This window comes from Tubulanus polymorphus, chromosome 2 (assembly GCF_964204645.1).
Source record: "Tubulanus polymorphus chromosome 2, tnTubPoly1.2, whole genome shotgun sequence".
NCBI classification, from domain to species: Eukaryota; Metazoa; Nemertea; class Palaeonemertea; order Tubulaniformes; family Tubulanidae; genus Tubulanus; species Tubulanus polymorphus.
In genome coordinates, this window is record NC_134026.1 from 7,429,885 (window position 1) to 7,444,654 (window position 14,770).

A 14,770-nucleotide genomic window follows, 5' to 3' on the forward strand; every position below is an offset into this window, starting at 1 on the left:
CTGACTAGTCAGTATTGTCATTGAGGTCTTGAGTTACAAATTTGGAATTCAAAGGTTATAAATTTTCCTCATATTACCTATATGAAGTTATGACCAGTGAGTGTAGTACTCTGATTGACCCGTCCCTGCCCTGCCCTGTATTATAGCATGGATTCCAGCTGCTGCACGGCATGCGATGTGTGATATTGAAACTGCTCCAGGGCTCCTCACACCGGTCTGTGTTCCATGTTTAAACAATGCCACAGCACGAAATTTACTGATGATATTGAAACTGAGATGAGACTTTTATTTCTTCCACTGATATCTGAAAATGTGGAATTTGATTGAAGTAATGTTTGATGATATGAGGCGCTGGGGAGTGGGAGGGGAAGGGGGGTTGAAGGGGGGTCATGTTTACTGTGATAGTGTTATATACTAACATCAATACCTCAGTGTTTATCGTACCCTGAAGTGAGATAAACCATGTCACCTCACCTTCCACAGGTCACTTCTATCTGAACTTCTAGCTGAATTCTTCAATCATTGATGCTTATATTTGATATCATTTAATGTTTTTGATATAAGTCGCCCTAGTCAAAGTAGGATCTAGGATTACTTTACTTTTATTTTACAAAATTTTGATCGTGAATCATGAAACAGAATAAGCGTGATTTCCAAAAAGTTTTGACGGGGTATCCTAGATATTCTAGGTTGGGAGGTCGAACGCGCCCTTGCCAATAAACCAGCTAACTGAGGACCTGGTTTCACAGTTCAAAGTGAAATCTTAGCAAACATTTGAAGAAACCTTATTTCAGAAAAGAAAAATTCCATAAAACTTTTGTTGTCATAAGTATGTTTTCGATAAATGAGATATATTTCTAGGAAACTGCTATGAGTTAAACACGTGTTTCATAATGCGAGCATCCATTGATGTATAGTTTTATAGTTTTTATGAGTTCATGTTAAGATATTAGCTACATGTTAATACTGTTTGTTAACTGTCTGTATTTGATGTTGTGACTTGGTGATGTTCAGTAGGGAGTTAGTAGGTTGAGACACGCTTTTCCCTTTCATTTGTATTCTCAGAATCTTTCCGATTTTATGCTAAACAGTGCTCCAGTATAGGCCTATGTTTTTCAGGTATAGCGATACAAGACAAGTCGCGATCAAAGAGTTGATTCGCAAAGTATAAAATTTGGAAATGTTGCACTTTTGAACGATTTAAGACTGAAAATCAGGGTGGCTGTTTGCCTGGAAATCTGGGAAAAGTCAGGGAATTTGTTTTTATTTCAAATAATCAGGGAATAGTTAGGGAATTTTGTAATTATGGAAAAAATCAGTGAAAAATCAAGAAATTTGTCGAGATTGCTAGATCGCGCGTTGAGACTCAAACAGTTTCCGTCTATGTTGTGCGTATTTGACTGGGTTTTATTGATTGGATTCTTAGCAGATCAAGTCAGGGAAAACGACGTACGTACATGTCAGGGAATAGTCAGGGAAATGCCAGGGGTGAAGCAGGTCGAATGAAAGTGGCCACCCCGAAAATATCTTTGTCAGGACTTAGATTTAAGACTGATTTGCAGGACAGGGTTGGTTGATTATTTGTGTATATTCCTCTCCAAATTCTGGTTTTGTCTATAATTCAGTATGGTTGGGGCTCTTCATTGGGGCGAACTCTGAATGAAAAGTTTACACTAAGTTTCAATTAGATGAGGATCCAGTTCCACAGTTCTGAGTTAAGATTTGACTCTTAGAGTCAACTCATTGAAAATTTACTGATTTTCATTCTAGAGTTAACTCTTACTCACAACTGTGGAACCGGGTCCATGTTGATCGATCGCTTATCGATATCAGGATATATTCGGGCTTCTTGTCTTGTCAGGATTACTTTTTACAATATGGCTATGTAAAACTAGAAAGGCAAATTCAGTCAAAAATTTAAACTTATTTGATATTCAAGCTGCCCGCATTTTACACTTGCTCAGGGTTACTTACACTATTAGAAAAAATCTTGTAAATTTACTAAAAAATCCTGGCAGCAAAGTTGACTAGCAAAAGTTGTAAAATTACATGCACTTGTAACCAGTACAATAACTTGTAATACTACAAGATTCAATTGTAGAAATACAACTTTTCCCAGTCAACTTTGCTGCCAGGAATTTTCAGTAAATTTACAAGATTTCATTTCATTTCACAAGACAAATATGTAAAAACAATAACAACAGATTTTACATGTAACAATATAACATAGATGATTTATTCTTAGAAAATACTCCTAAAGTTTAAATTTGAATTAATTCTTCTACGAAACCAAAAAAGCTGTCATACATACTCAATGTATAAACAAACAAGTAACATTTCATGGTAGAACTTCAAATATTTACATGTCCGTATTTCAGATTCTTGTTAGACATCAATGTCCCAAATTGGTTACTTTTAACACATGTACAGTGTAACCACGTCACAACCTTGTATGATTACCCAATGTTTTAAGAAACACTGGTATAATGAACACTAGAAAATCCTGACAATCCTGCCTGACCAAAGAGAAAATTCACAAACCGCATATGAACTATTAAATTCATTGTTCTGGGAGGTTTCGTTGCAACAAGATTTTCATTTAACAAGTTCTCATTACATTCAAAGATATTAAAAATCTTTGTCATGATTTTAAAAAAATAATTGTTTTGCCACTCTCTCAAATTATTTTAGCTTGCACAAAGGAAAGACAAATTGAAAAACAGTTAACAAGTTCACTGCTGCCCAAAACGACTTAGTTAGACCAGCTTTCATCTATGTGACACAACTTAGTTTAGATTACTTGTACATGAACTTAATCTATATGTCCTTACATGTAATCATAGTTATAATCAATCGAAAATGATACGAATTAAGATCTACTTCACATGAATTAATGAAAAACGAGTGACTAAATTTAAGTCAAAACTTTTGACGCACTCATATCCACATTTTCAAAGAAAATTGTCAAAAATTTGAGCAGATGAATGTTTTGAACAATGATGTCAAAACATAATACAATCAAAAGAGATTTTATGAGAAAATAAAACTCTTTAACAGAGAAGAACAAGTTCAAAATTATCTAATACACATCATAGAATTTTAACCTGACTTAACTTAAAGCTCCTCTGGCATGGTTCTCACACTTACAAGAATTAAAAATTCCCAAGTTTTTCCCTGTACTGTGGGAACCATGCTCTAGTGGAGTGTCAAGCGTCAGACGCGACGAAATCTAATATAAGAAATGAAAATCACATTCCACATAAAACATTTCATAAACTTTTGAAACTCTTAACACCATATATAATAAAAGTTAATATTTGATATTAAAACAAAAATCTTTAAACTTTAAAATCAAAAGATTATGAATTCACTTGAATTCCGACCATACAAGTGCATCAATTAATGGATGAGACCAGTTTCCTGCCATATTTTATATGCTTATATAAATGTACTATTAATTAATTATGCAAGGTTTACAAGTGGTTACTCTAAATGCCCCAATCTGAATCCATTTCCTTCAAGTCGTTCACGAGTCTAATTATCCTTGGGTCCACTGAATACTTGCGTTTCTTCAACGATTTTGAACCTTTGTCAGGGTTTATATTCATGACACACCTGTAAGAAAAAAAGGGTAAGTATCAACCTTTAATCTTTCTAAAAAATTGTCTCACCTAGGAGATTACAAGTCTGCAACTAATGCATAATAGCTTCATCGGGATAATGAGTCTCATAACTAAAGTGCTTGTAATCATATGAAATCAATTTACTTATAAATATTTAGTACTTCTCATCTTAACACTTTTGACTTGAATTTTGGTCCTTTATAGTTCTGATATCGCATGGGAAAACTGAAAAAATTAATCAAAACTTAGTAAGATTCTCCACTAAGGCACTAGATAAAATATGATCGTCTTCATAAGCTAGGGGTCCAGGGACACCATGTCCACTCGGGAAGTGGTTTGAAATGCCGAACAAACAGAAAATTTCAATATTCAACGCCCCATGATGGTTGGACCATGACATATGCCTACAAGTTCTAAAAGGACTAATGACCTTGAAACTCAACATATACAACATGTCATAAGCTACAACTTTGTAATTGATTGTGGTTAGAAAATATTCATAGGTACCAATATAAATAGGCAAATTGTATATAATTCAATATTCAACGCCCCCTGGTGTGGTGGCGAGAGAGTAGAGTTGGTGGTAGCCACGGCAATTTTTTGGGCCTCATTCTTTAACAAGAACTGTTTTATCAAATATATAGAGAATTCAACTAAACTTGTTATCACAACATAGGCCTACATCATATACTTACACTGAGGTTGCTCGATCTATCCTTATTTAATCCAAACGAATGCTAATTCGATCCACTTCACGTTTCCACTTCCACGCTTACCACGCTTTCCAACAGGTGTTTATTCAACGACAGTAGCGAGAGTAAGGTTACTCACTGTGATGTTCGAGTCCCGTAAATAGACGTTCAATATCATTACGTTCGAATCCCAAAATTCATTCAGTATCGTTGTGAGGTTCGAATCCCATGATTAATTCACAGATGTATATTAATCAATTACACTACAATCTTTTTTAAAAACCCTCTGTGGCTTTGTATCAAACCATTAAAAATTATTTCTTAAGTAATGGCTCATGGTACCTTAGCCAACACTTGGCCAGTAATCAGTAATGTAACATAACAAGGATTTCTTGTAGATTTACAGAGAATAACAGCATAAACTGTAATTGTCAAATACTATTTTGTAAATTGACAGCGTGATTGTAAATTTTACATAAATTATGTACATTACAAGATATCTTGTTACAATTTTGCTGTAAAATTGCAGTTATTTTTAACAGTGTACGCCATAAACTAGCTAGTAGGGATTCATCTCTGGCGAGTGAGTAAACAATCAAAACCATAATAATTAAGAGTAAATAAGACAAACACTTCAATTTTATTTGCTCCAAAAATGAATATATATATATATATATATGTATTTTTTCAGTTAGATAATATTATTGTGTTGCTATAGTTTTGTATCGGTGAGGTGTAAATGAGGAGTTTGAGGTGCTCAGTTCACTTACAAAGAATTCATTTAACATCATAAACTATTCGTTAACTATTTGTTAATCAACTACATATTTCTAATTAATACAATAATTCACAGCACTCGTTATCATGATAATCAATTAACATGTTATTCATTTGTTACATTTCAAAACTTGTTGCCTGTTTTTTCATTCCAACATTTTTTCCAATTTAGTTAAAATTTTATTCTTGATTTTTCCGCTTGATTCATAATTGAATTTGGAAATGAGAAAAATAATTTTGAACATATAATTAATTAGATTTCAATCACAGTCTCTAAATCAGCTATTTACATTAATCTATTTTAGCCCTACCCCCTCGAGGAGAGCAGCACTATCCCCTCTCTCCCCTCCCCCTAAACTACCTGAGAGAAAACATATCTGTCTTCTATATCTATTTACAATTTTGTGAATTCTTCTGAATATCTTTTGGAAACTTTCTACTTTCTAACAACAAAATTATGACTATTTGAAGAAACTTTTCTGATTCATTACGTATGTTGTAAATGTGGTTCTAATTATTGTTATTACATCGTCATAAAAATGCCCGATATTTTGGGGGATTTTTATTATATATATATGTTTTGCATAAAGGGCCATTCAAAAAGTACCTAATAGCGGCGGACCAGTTGAACAGTCTGGACTTATATAACTTCGAAAGTGGTTTTTAAACTCAAAACTGGTCTTTTGTTCATAGAATGAAATAAGCTGAGTTTTGTCATTGGTTATAGAACCAAGATTAGCCTTGACTGGTCTAAAGTTGTTAGATTGGTTGTATAACCAAAATGAGCTTAGGATGGTCTGAAGTTGTTACATTGGCTATAGAACCAAAATGAGCTTATAGACTGGTCTTAAGTTGTTACATTGGCTATAGAACCAAAATGAGCTTAGGATGGTCTGAAGTTGTTACATTGGCTATAGAACCAAAATGAGCTTATAATAGACTGGTCTTAAGTTGTTAGATTGGTTATAGAACCAAAATGAGCTGAAGACAGGTCTTAAATCTGAGTCATGACTGTGTAACTGGCCCTTGTGCTTAACACAGAAATTCAACCCCTCATGTCCGCAATTAGAAGCAATATATGCAGAGGGAGTAACCACCAATTTCATACCCCCCTCTCCCCCTCTCTTTCCCTCTTCCCATAGATACGTATGTACTTTACGAATGGCCGATATAATTTCCTCTCTAGTTTAGATTTTAGAAGAATATTTCCTCGGTTGGAATTTCACAGATGAAATGATTATCGATATGACACGGTTGATCGTTCCAACGATAGCCGTATTTTTTCTCCAACTCTAAACAGTGTTCTTGTCCTTTCATGTTGTCCGGTTGGCCGTGGTACCAGTTCCAGTATCTGATCGGCTCTCCGGTCTGCACCCAGCGCCATTCGCCTTCCTTCGCGAAATCGTTCCCTCCGATCCAAAAACCGCGATTGAACTTATTCGCGCCTGAAATATAGATATTTTTATCGATATTTTATCAAACTTGTCTGAAGAAGAATATTCTCAATACTTTTACCTGATTGAGATAATTTCGATTTGCGATTGATAGAACACTATATCCGTGTTGACGCGATGTAGAGAGAATCCCACAATGATATGAAAAAGTCAGAAAATGTACAATTATTCCTGAAGATGATTATTAGGATATAGTCGAAACGTTGAAATAAAAGTACTATCTCTTGTTACATTTTCGGACTTTTTGTTATCATTGTGGGATTCTCTCTACAATTTCGATTGGATTTGTTTTCGAGTAAAGGTGATAAGAATTTTTTTTTAAACTTAAATTTTCAGTAAACAGGAGTTTTTTAGATCGACTACACAGCTACTGGGTACAATTTAACAACTGTTCTCATCGGTGCCAAATGGGCCCATGCTTGTTTGGCCCAACCCAAAAAGTCAGCGTTCAGCACAAAACAAATGATTGCATTTGAATTGCGACTGGCTCCGGAATAGAGCGAGTGGTTTACATGTGAACGCACTCTCTAATTAGGCACGGGCCAAATTTGACTCGGGCCTGATCGGTGCCAATTTGGCCCGGTCCAAAATTTCTCGATCGCGGCTTCCATAGAACGTGGAGAAAAGCAAAAGAAAAAAATAAATGACACACAGAATGAACTGTAAAATAAGTGCCTAAAAAGAAAGAAACTAAACTAATATATTAGTGAAGATAAGTGAAGATACATTCCTAGGTGAACCATAATATAGTAATGTCGAGGAAGGTTATTATCATAAAGTTTGAATTGTATACTGATTAATTTAGCAAGATCCTGAAATTATGATGATGATATTTGTCATCAATAAGATTTAGGTTGATATGGATGATGGTGGGCGACTCGGAGACCGACAGAAAGACAGACGGACAGACAGACAGACAGATTGAAACTTACGCTTATTTTTGCGAATATACCCGACGATGAATCTGTTCTCCTGCCAGTATTCGATGCTGATTAGATTCGCCCTCATCACCTGACAATACGCCTGAGCTTCTAACCACGACGCTTTATAATTACTGAATTTATAACACGACCGCTGCCATTTCATAAATCCGTCCGGACATTTCAACTCCTGTCCGCTGTATTCTACAAATATATAAATTACATTATCAATTACTAATCGAGCTTGCGGTCTCGTGACTCTTTGATTACTTCATTAATTCATTTTTAGGAGTTGATCATTTTTGCGAAATTGGGTCGGAGTTCGTTAACGCACAAAAATATTAAATCTTAGATCGATTCAATTTCGTCATTAATTCATTATGAATAAATATAAACTTTATTGTCAAAGTAAAATACTTTTATGACAAGTACATAATTAACAAAATTTAGTATATTAATTCATTATAACCTATATTGAATTAATTTATGAGTTAATTCGTTTCGTAAAACTGGATCCAGTTCCGCCGTGGTTCTCAGTTAGGTTTGAGACTGTGGTTGAAATTAATTAATTAGCAATATTTCAGTAAATTCTCATATGTGGAACTATGGAACTGGGTCCAAAACTCCTGTGTTACAGTGAAACTCGCTTGAAGTTGTTGTAGTGGTTGGTTATATTGATGACATATATACAAATGACGACTTTAAATTAGAAATACAATATCTAAAAAAAAATAGAGACAACTTAATGTAGTAATTGATGTGATGACTTAAAATGTTTGTCGGGTTCAGTTACTGTAGATGGGACAACTTTTAATTTAGTTATAGCATTTTAATGTGATGACTATGTGCTTATCTTATGGGCTTGACCAAATTCGTATTTAATACCCAATGTTTTGAATTAAAACTGTTGGACCAGGTCCTGGTTTTACAAAGAAAAACTAAAAACAAATTTTGTTTCCTGTGAAATACGTGCATAGTCCCGACAATTCATAACACAAAGAGAACTCTTTGCGTTCCTAAAACAAATGTTTTCTTTTTAAAGAATATTTGTTGAATTGTAGACTTATTAACCCTCTTGCTTTATTTACAGTTAAACATTTTTTTGTTACTGTGTAGGAATTCTTCATAACATAAAGGATAAATTAACATTAACAGTTTTGCCGCTTTTGTCATCAATCAAAATACAGTGCAACTTACTCAACACTAACTAACACAGAGAGAGAGAGGAACAACGTATTAAAAGCTTTTGAAAGAAAAGCACTCAAAACTGAGCTGTAAAAATGGTTTCGAATGTTTGATTTTAGCGTTCGTTAGTGAGACCTGTTACAACAGCGCGCGTGGGGGGTAATATAACGAGACGCATACGAACAGCTGACCCCCCTCTCTCCCCCCCGCCCTCCCCCACCCCCTTTTCTAATGGATCGTTTTTATACATCACTTAAACACTCGGTATTTATGGATTAGAGACTGATTAGTAAAAGTTATGTTTTGACTTTCGGCTTCGGATTCCTAACGGGAAACCTTTTTACCGAGCCAAATATTGGTATTAAAATGCGGAATCGCCGAGTTTTGTTTTACCAACCAGCCCAGTACATCGACCGGGTACGGATAAGTCACAGTTCGTGGCCGACATTTCGATTTTTTGTCGAAATCTGAAAATTGTTGTGAAATATTTTCGTGAGATTCGTGAGAAGATTGAGATCTCGAGATCTCTTATAACGATTCGAATCGCGGAATTGAAATCTAAGACAAGTGTCAATTGACTTTGTTTGTTTGTGAAATCGATGAATCATATTTCGTGCGCGTTCGTTGAGCTTCAGTGTCGTCACTGTCTCATACTTAACTCCCCATGTTTTTATATGTTTTAAAACGCTTGAAAATCTACGCTTCATTTTTACCTACAAAAAAACCGTGCGACTCTCGCTTAAGTTGTCATTGTAATGAATATCATTATGCTGAAGACTTATCCAAATGAAGACTTACAGTGCACTTAGGAAATTGAATTAGAAATTCAAGTTAGACTCAAAATGATGATTTTAGAAATGTGACCAATAACTGAATGACAACTTTTTACCAAAAGTTTTGATCATATTTGATTTCGCAATATTTTTTGACTAATCTTCAGCTGGAACTGAATATATTTCAGCTTCACCTATCCCCAATATCTGACTGACCAAAACACTGACTGACAGACCAATACTGCTCCACTGACTGACTGACCAATACTGCTGCACTGACTGACTGACCAATACTGCTCCACTGACTGACCGACTGATTAGGACGCCCTTACTGATCAACTGATCAACACAGCCTTATTATTTGACTAATTGTAGTTATAGTCACAGCAGAACTCAAACGTTTGTTTCTAGTGATGCTGAACAGCTGATGACTTAGTGTTTGTTCTGATTGTGAATCAATTGATGATCAATCAATTTACCTGTTTGATTGACCGGTTTTTACCTGGATGATGACGCTGCTGCTGCTGCTGCTGTTGCTGCTGCTGTTGCTGCTCCAGAGTAAATCACAGTTTGTATTGCTGACACTGATTGCCAATCATAGATCAATCACAAATCAATCAATATTATTGATTTGATTACTGTTTATACGATTATTAACCAGTTACATCTCTCGTATGAGTTGTTTCTTTAGACAGGGACACAATGTGTCAGAGCAGATACACTGAATATCTACTGCGAAACTCGCTTTACAAACTCGCTCAAAATGTTGACGTTTTATTACATGAAATAAATTAGATAAATGATAAATGAATTTTGAGATCTCAAATATCTCGGGAATAGTTCAGGCAATTCTGACTTCTAGAAAGGTATTTATAAATCTAGGCAAAATTAACAACAAAAAGCCCCAACCACAGCTCTTCCAACCCTAACCCACTGCCCTAACCCCCTAACCCCTTGGGCCGTGTGTCTAACCAGCGGACCACCAAGTTCTGGCGACTGACTGAGTTTGTAAGTTAGTCTGGTCAGTTCTGGTGGCCATTTATCTGTGGAGACCAGTCAGTGTAGTAACTGATATGACCAGTCAGCTGTGTGGTGACTGGAGACCAGTCAGGTTTGGTCATTCTTTTCATTAACAATACCCTCCATCATTCTCTGGTAACAACCATTTCTTATCATTTCAGTTAAAGCATTGTTTTTATCAGTCCCCATTGAATAAATGATCACAGCATTAGACGAATAAAAACTTGTAGAAATTTTTAGAAATACGTTTTATTTTAATAGTATTTTATAGAAAATATAGAATTGAGAACGATTTCGTTTGAAGTTGTCGGCCGCGACCTGTAGTCTGTGTGTGGCCTCACGTTTATTTTATTGTTCATTTTAATATCCGATATTTTTGCGCCGACCAAAGAAAGAGACAAGCGCGTCTTTTATTTGTTTAATTGAGCGTGGCGCCCGCGGATCTGCCTGTTAGTCTACCGGCGGGCGGGCGCGACAGGGCGCCCTCGTAAAGTGTCGTATTTTAAGGCTAATTATTTCGACGGACACACGTGAACCCCCGCCGAGCGTAAGACGCTCGCCGTCTTTAAGACTGATTGACGTCTTCCCCGCGTAAAGTGTCAACACTTCACGTCCTAGTCGTCGCTTTAAGAAAGTTCAAGTCTTATTTGTGAATCTAAGTAAGGAATCGAGTAACATAGGCCGAATCGTGGTTATCGTAATTCGGTTATAAGTAACGGAACCTCTTTAAGTCTGACCCTATAGTCCGTAGGAGGATTAGAGCGCGGCTCTCTTATAAATTAGGCAGGTGCGCTGAATGGCTTCTTTCACCAACTCAATTATCGTTCAAATAGAACGTGAATAGAATAAATAAACAATGAATTTATGTTGTTGAGAATCTTTTATATTCGTCATGAACGGGGACCGTGTTATATTCGAAAGTCACATTTAACTCTTTGATGGTTTTTAGAAGCCACAATTTTCTATTTAATGGCGAAACGTTTTGTTTAATACGCGGTTTTTATTTGAGGCTCGCCCTGAGTGTAATTCGATATAAAGTCGATGATTTGGGGCAGTGTTTGATTTATCGTGTTACTTCTTCGTAAACTTCTAGCGACGAATTGTCATAATTGTCATTATTGCCCATATTTCCATAGAAAAGTAACATCTTTGAATAGAAGTAACTGTCTATCCTTGGAGTAATCATTGAATTACTCCAAGGACTATCTGTCTATGATAAGTAGCTGTCTATCTGTCTATGACAAGTAACTGTATATCTGTCTATGATAGGTAACTGTCTATCTGTCTATGACAATTAACTGTCTATCTGTCAATGACAGGTAACTGTCTATCTGTCTATGACAAGTAACTGTCTATCTGTCTATGACAAGTAACTGTCTATCTGTCTATGGCAGGTAACTGTCTATCTGTCCATGACAGGTAACTGTCTATTGGTCTATGATAAGTAACTGTCTATCTGTCTATGATAAGTAACTGTCTATCTGGCTATGACAAGAAATAACTGTCTAACTGTCTATGACAAGAAGTAACTGTCTAACTGTCTATGACAAGAAGTAACTGTCTATCTGTTAATGACAAGAAGTAACTGTCCATCTTTTTATGACATGAAGTAACTGTCTATCTGTATGACAAGTAACTGTATATCTGTCTGTGACAGGTGACTGTCTATCTGTATATGACAATTAACTGTCTAACTGTCTATGGCAAGTAACTGTCTTAACTGTCTATGGCAAGAAATAACTGTCTATCTGTTTATGACTAGAGTAACTGTCTATCTGTCTATGACAGGTGACTGTCTATCTGTATATTACAATTAACTGTCTAACTGTCTATGGCAAGTAACTGTCTTAACTGTCTATGGCAAGAAATAACTGTCTATCTGTTTATGACTAGAGTAACTGTCTATCTGTCTATGACAGGTGACTGTCTATCTGTATATTACAATTAACTGTCTAACTGTCTATGGCAAGTAACTGTCTTAACTGTCTATGGCAAGAAATAACTGTCTATCTGTTTATGACTAGAGTAACTGTCTATCTGTCTATGGCAAATAAATGTATATCGGTCTATTATGAGTATCTGTCTATGACAAGTAACTGTTTATCTTGGGTCTGTTTTATAGACTGTTGTTATGTTCACATGGGGATTCAATTAATTGGCAACAAATTCTCAAAGTTTCTTTCAATTGTTGGTTTGTCTAGAATATAATTATCGTCGTTAGCTACGTACTTCAAACATTGGTGGAAATTATGATTTTTCTTTCTGGCTCAATGAAAATGAATCACGTCAGTAGAGACTAGGAAGGAAAGAGACAGGGACGGTTCAGTAAATCTGGCGCCGAACTTTCAATATTATTGTTCATCAAACAATAAACATTTCTGAGAATGATCAGGGATGTTTTCTGCGTGGACGGATGACGGAGACGCGTTCGCGTATTTATTATCTTCGCATTCGATGTATTTAAGACGATCGTCTCGAAAGTGAGGAAATGATTTAACTCTGTCTCTGAGTTAACCACATTTGATAGTCTCAAAACCGACAATTTCACGCGTAATTTCACACGGAACTAATTGACATTCTGAGGTAAGAAATTCATCGGAAAAAAAACCAAATTTTTTTTTCTCATTCAAATGAAATGAAATGAAATGACGCGAATTGTAAATCGAATGTGGGTATGATTTGACGATTGTCGCTCTTAATGATAATGGATTGTTGAGATATAGTTTGAGGAGCGCACGGTGCCTGTCCTCTTGACCCTGAGTAGTCACTGTCTTTCTCTCCCTCTCTTTCTCTTCTCTCTCCCTCTCTCTCTGTAAGAGGTGAACAAAGTATATCTAACTGTGTCTATTTGCAGAAAACTTCACTTAGTTATCATTAAATAAAGACTCACATGAAAAACGTGCCCAGAATTCATAATGAATCATAATATAGAGGGATATAGGTATTTAAACTAGGAGAGGTTGGCCATGTAATGTAATATACTAGGTGGTCGACCCTATACAGACAAAAAATTTTCCAACTCGTGGTGGCAGGTGTGAGCTCTTCATCTGATTGAAGAAATGTAGCGAAAATTATTTTGATATTCACGATTTTATTTCCTATAAAGGGACAAGGAGTTGAACTTGTGGGCGAAGTTTCACATTGCAAGTTCACCGAATTAGTGGAATTCTAATAATTCATTTTCACTGTCATATTTGAACTAGTTTCGTCACAAAAAAGTAACCTTTTAAATCGATTTAGTTTCTTTATCAATTCAGTTTATCTTTAATAGATTAAGGAGTTAATCATTTATGTTAAACCAAACCCAAGCCCGGGGAACCAGTACCTGAACTGGGTTCTGTAGAAATAGAAAAACTTCTAAGTGAATATTATTGCATCAAATGATTGGTTTGTGAAAGCGTCCGATCTATTTATCGGTAAATTTAAAATAAGAATTTTCACTCGTGTCGATCCTACATAAAACATTGATTATTTTTAATATGAAAAGAACCAATTAAATTTACCATAAATTGATTGAATATTCATTTATTTCGAGTTTGTTTATGAAATGATTTTATTCCTCGTTTCAGAAAAATATCCAAAAAGTAAATTTTAACTTTTTCATTTTCTCCGAATATTTCTGCTTCGCGCCGTTGCATCAAACATTGTTTTGTCATTACTTTGAAGATAATTTCATTTCTAATCGATTATCATTCAAAGTTCATTTTTAGATATTTAATTTTGTTATCTAAGAATAAACTTTGATTCATAATTTCAATTTAATGTTTTCATTTTATTCTAACTGCGCAGTACTTTCTTCTCCCATGGGGCTTATAACAAAAACTATGACCTAACCGACACCCATCTGATGCCTTTTCGTGAAATGTTAAAAAGTTAAAGACTTTCTAAAATCGATACCGTATCTCAAATTTGTACGAGCAGATTTAAAGCGAAGATGATAAAAAAGATTTTGTAACAGATTTTAAGAAAGTTTTGGTGAATGTTATTTGTGTTGATGAGGTGAAACTAAGAAGAGTAGAATGGATAACATGACTGTCAATGAATTGTTTTTAGTTTGAAACCGAAAATTCGGATTCTTGACAAATTTTAGCATTTCAATATTTTAAGTTTTTCCACTTAGTGATTGTGGGACTTTACTTTAATACGTGTTGTTGAATGCGACCTACGGAATTCTTACCTGCCGTTGTGGAAATGGCGAATAATAAAACGACTATTAATCCGGGGATTATAATCCGCTGGTTAATCCGTATAATCTGTAATGTTAATCTCATGTTGATGCTGCTGGTAGTGTTTGTTGCGTGAGTGTTGAGTTTCCGAAGGGGAGGT

The 14,770-nt window shown here is 35.3% G+C and overlaps 2 protein-coding genes across 5 annotated transcripts in view; one reads left to right on the forward strand and one right to left on the reverse strand.

Annotated features, from left to right (window-relative positions):
* The window catches only part of LOC141899320 (dynactin subunit 1-like), a 45,875-nt gene that overhangs the window by 3,201 nt on the left and 27,904 nt on the right, over positions 1 to 14,770 (forward strand). The window lies entirely within an intron of this gene.
* Positions 5,010 to 14,737, reverse strand: LOC141899322 (perlucin-like). Its single transcript, XM_074785565.1, has 3 exons — positions 14,622 to 14,737; positions 7,479 to 7,670; positions 5,010 to 6,537 (listed from the first exon to the last, which is right to left on the reverse strand). The coding sequence occupies exons 1-3, from the start codon at positions 14,713 to 14,715 to the stop codon at positions 6,287 to 6,289; spliced, it is 537 nt and encodes a 178-aa protein (XP_074641666.1). The 5' UTR covers positions 14,716 to 14,737; the 3' UTR covers positions 5,010 to 6,286.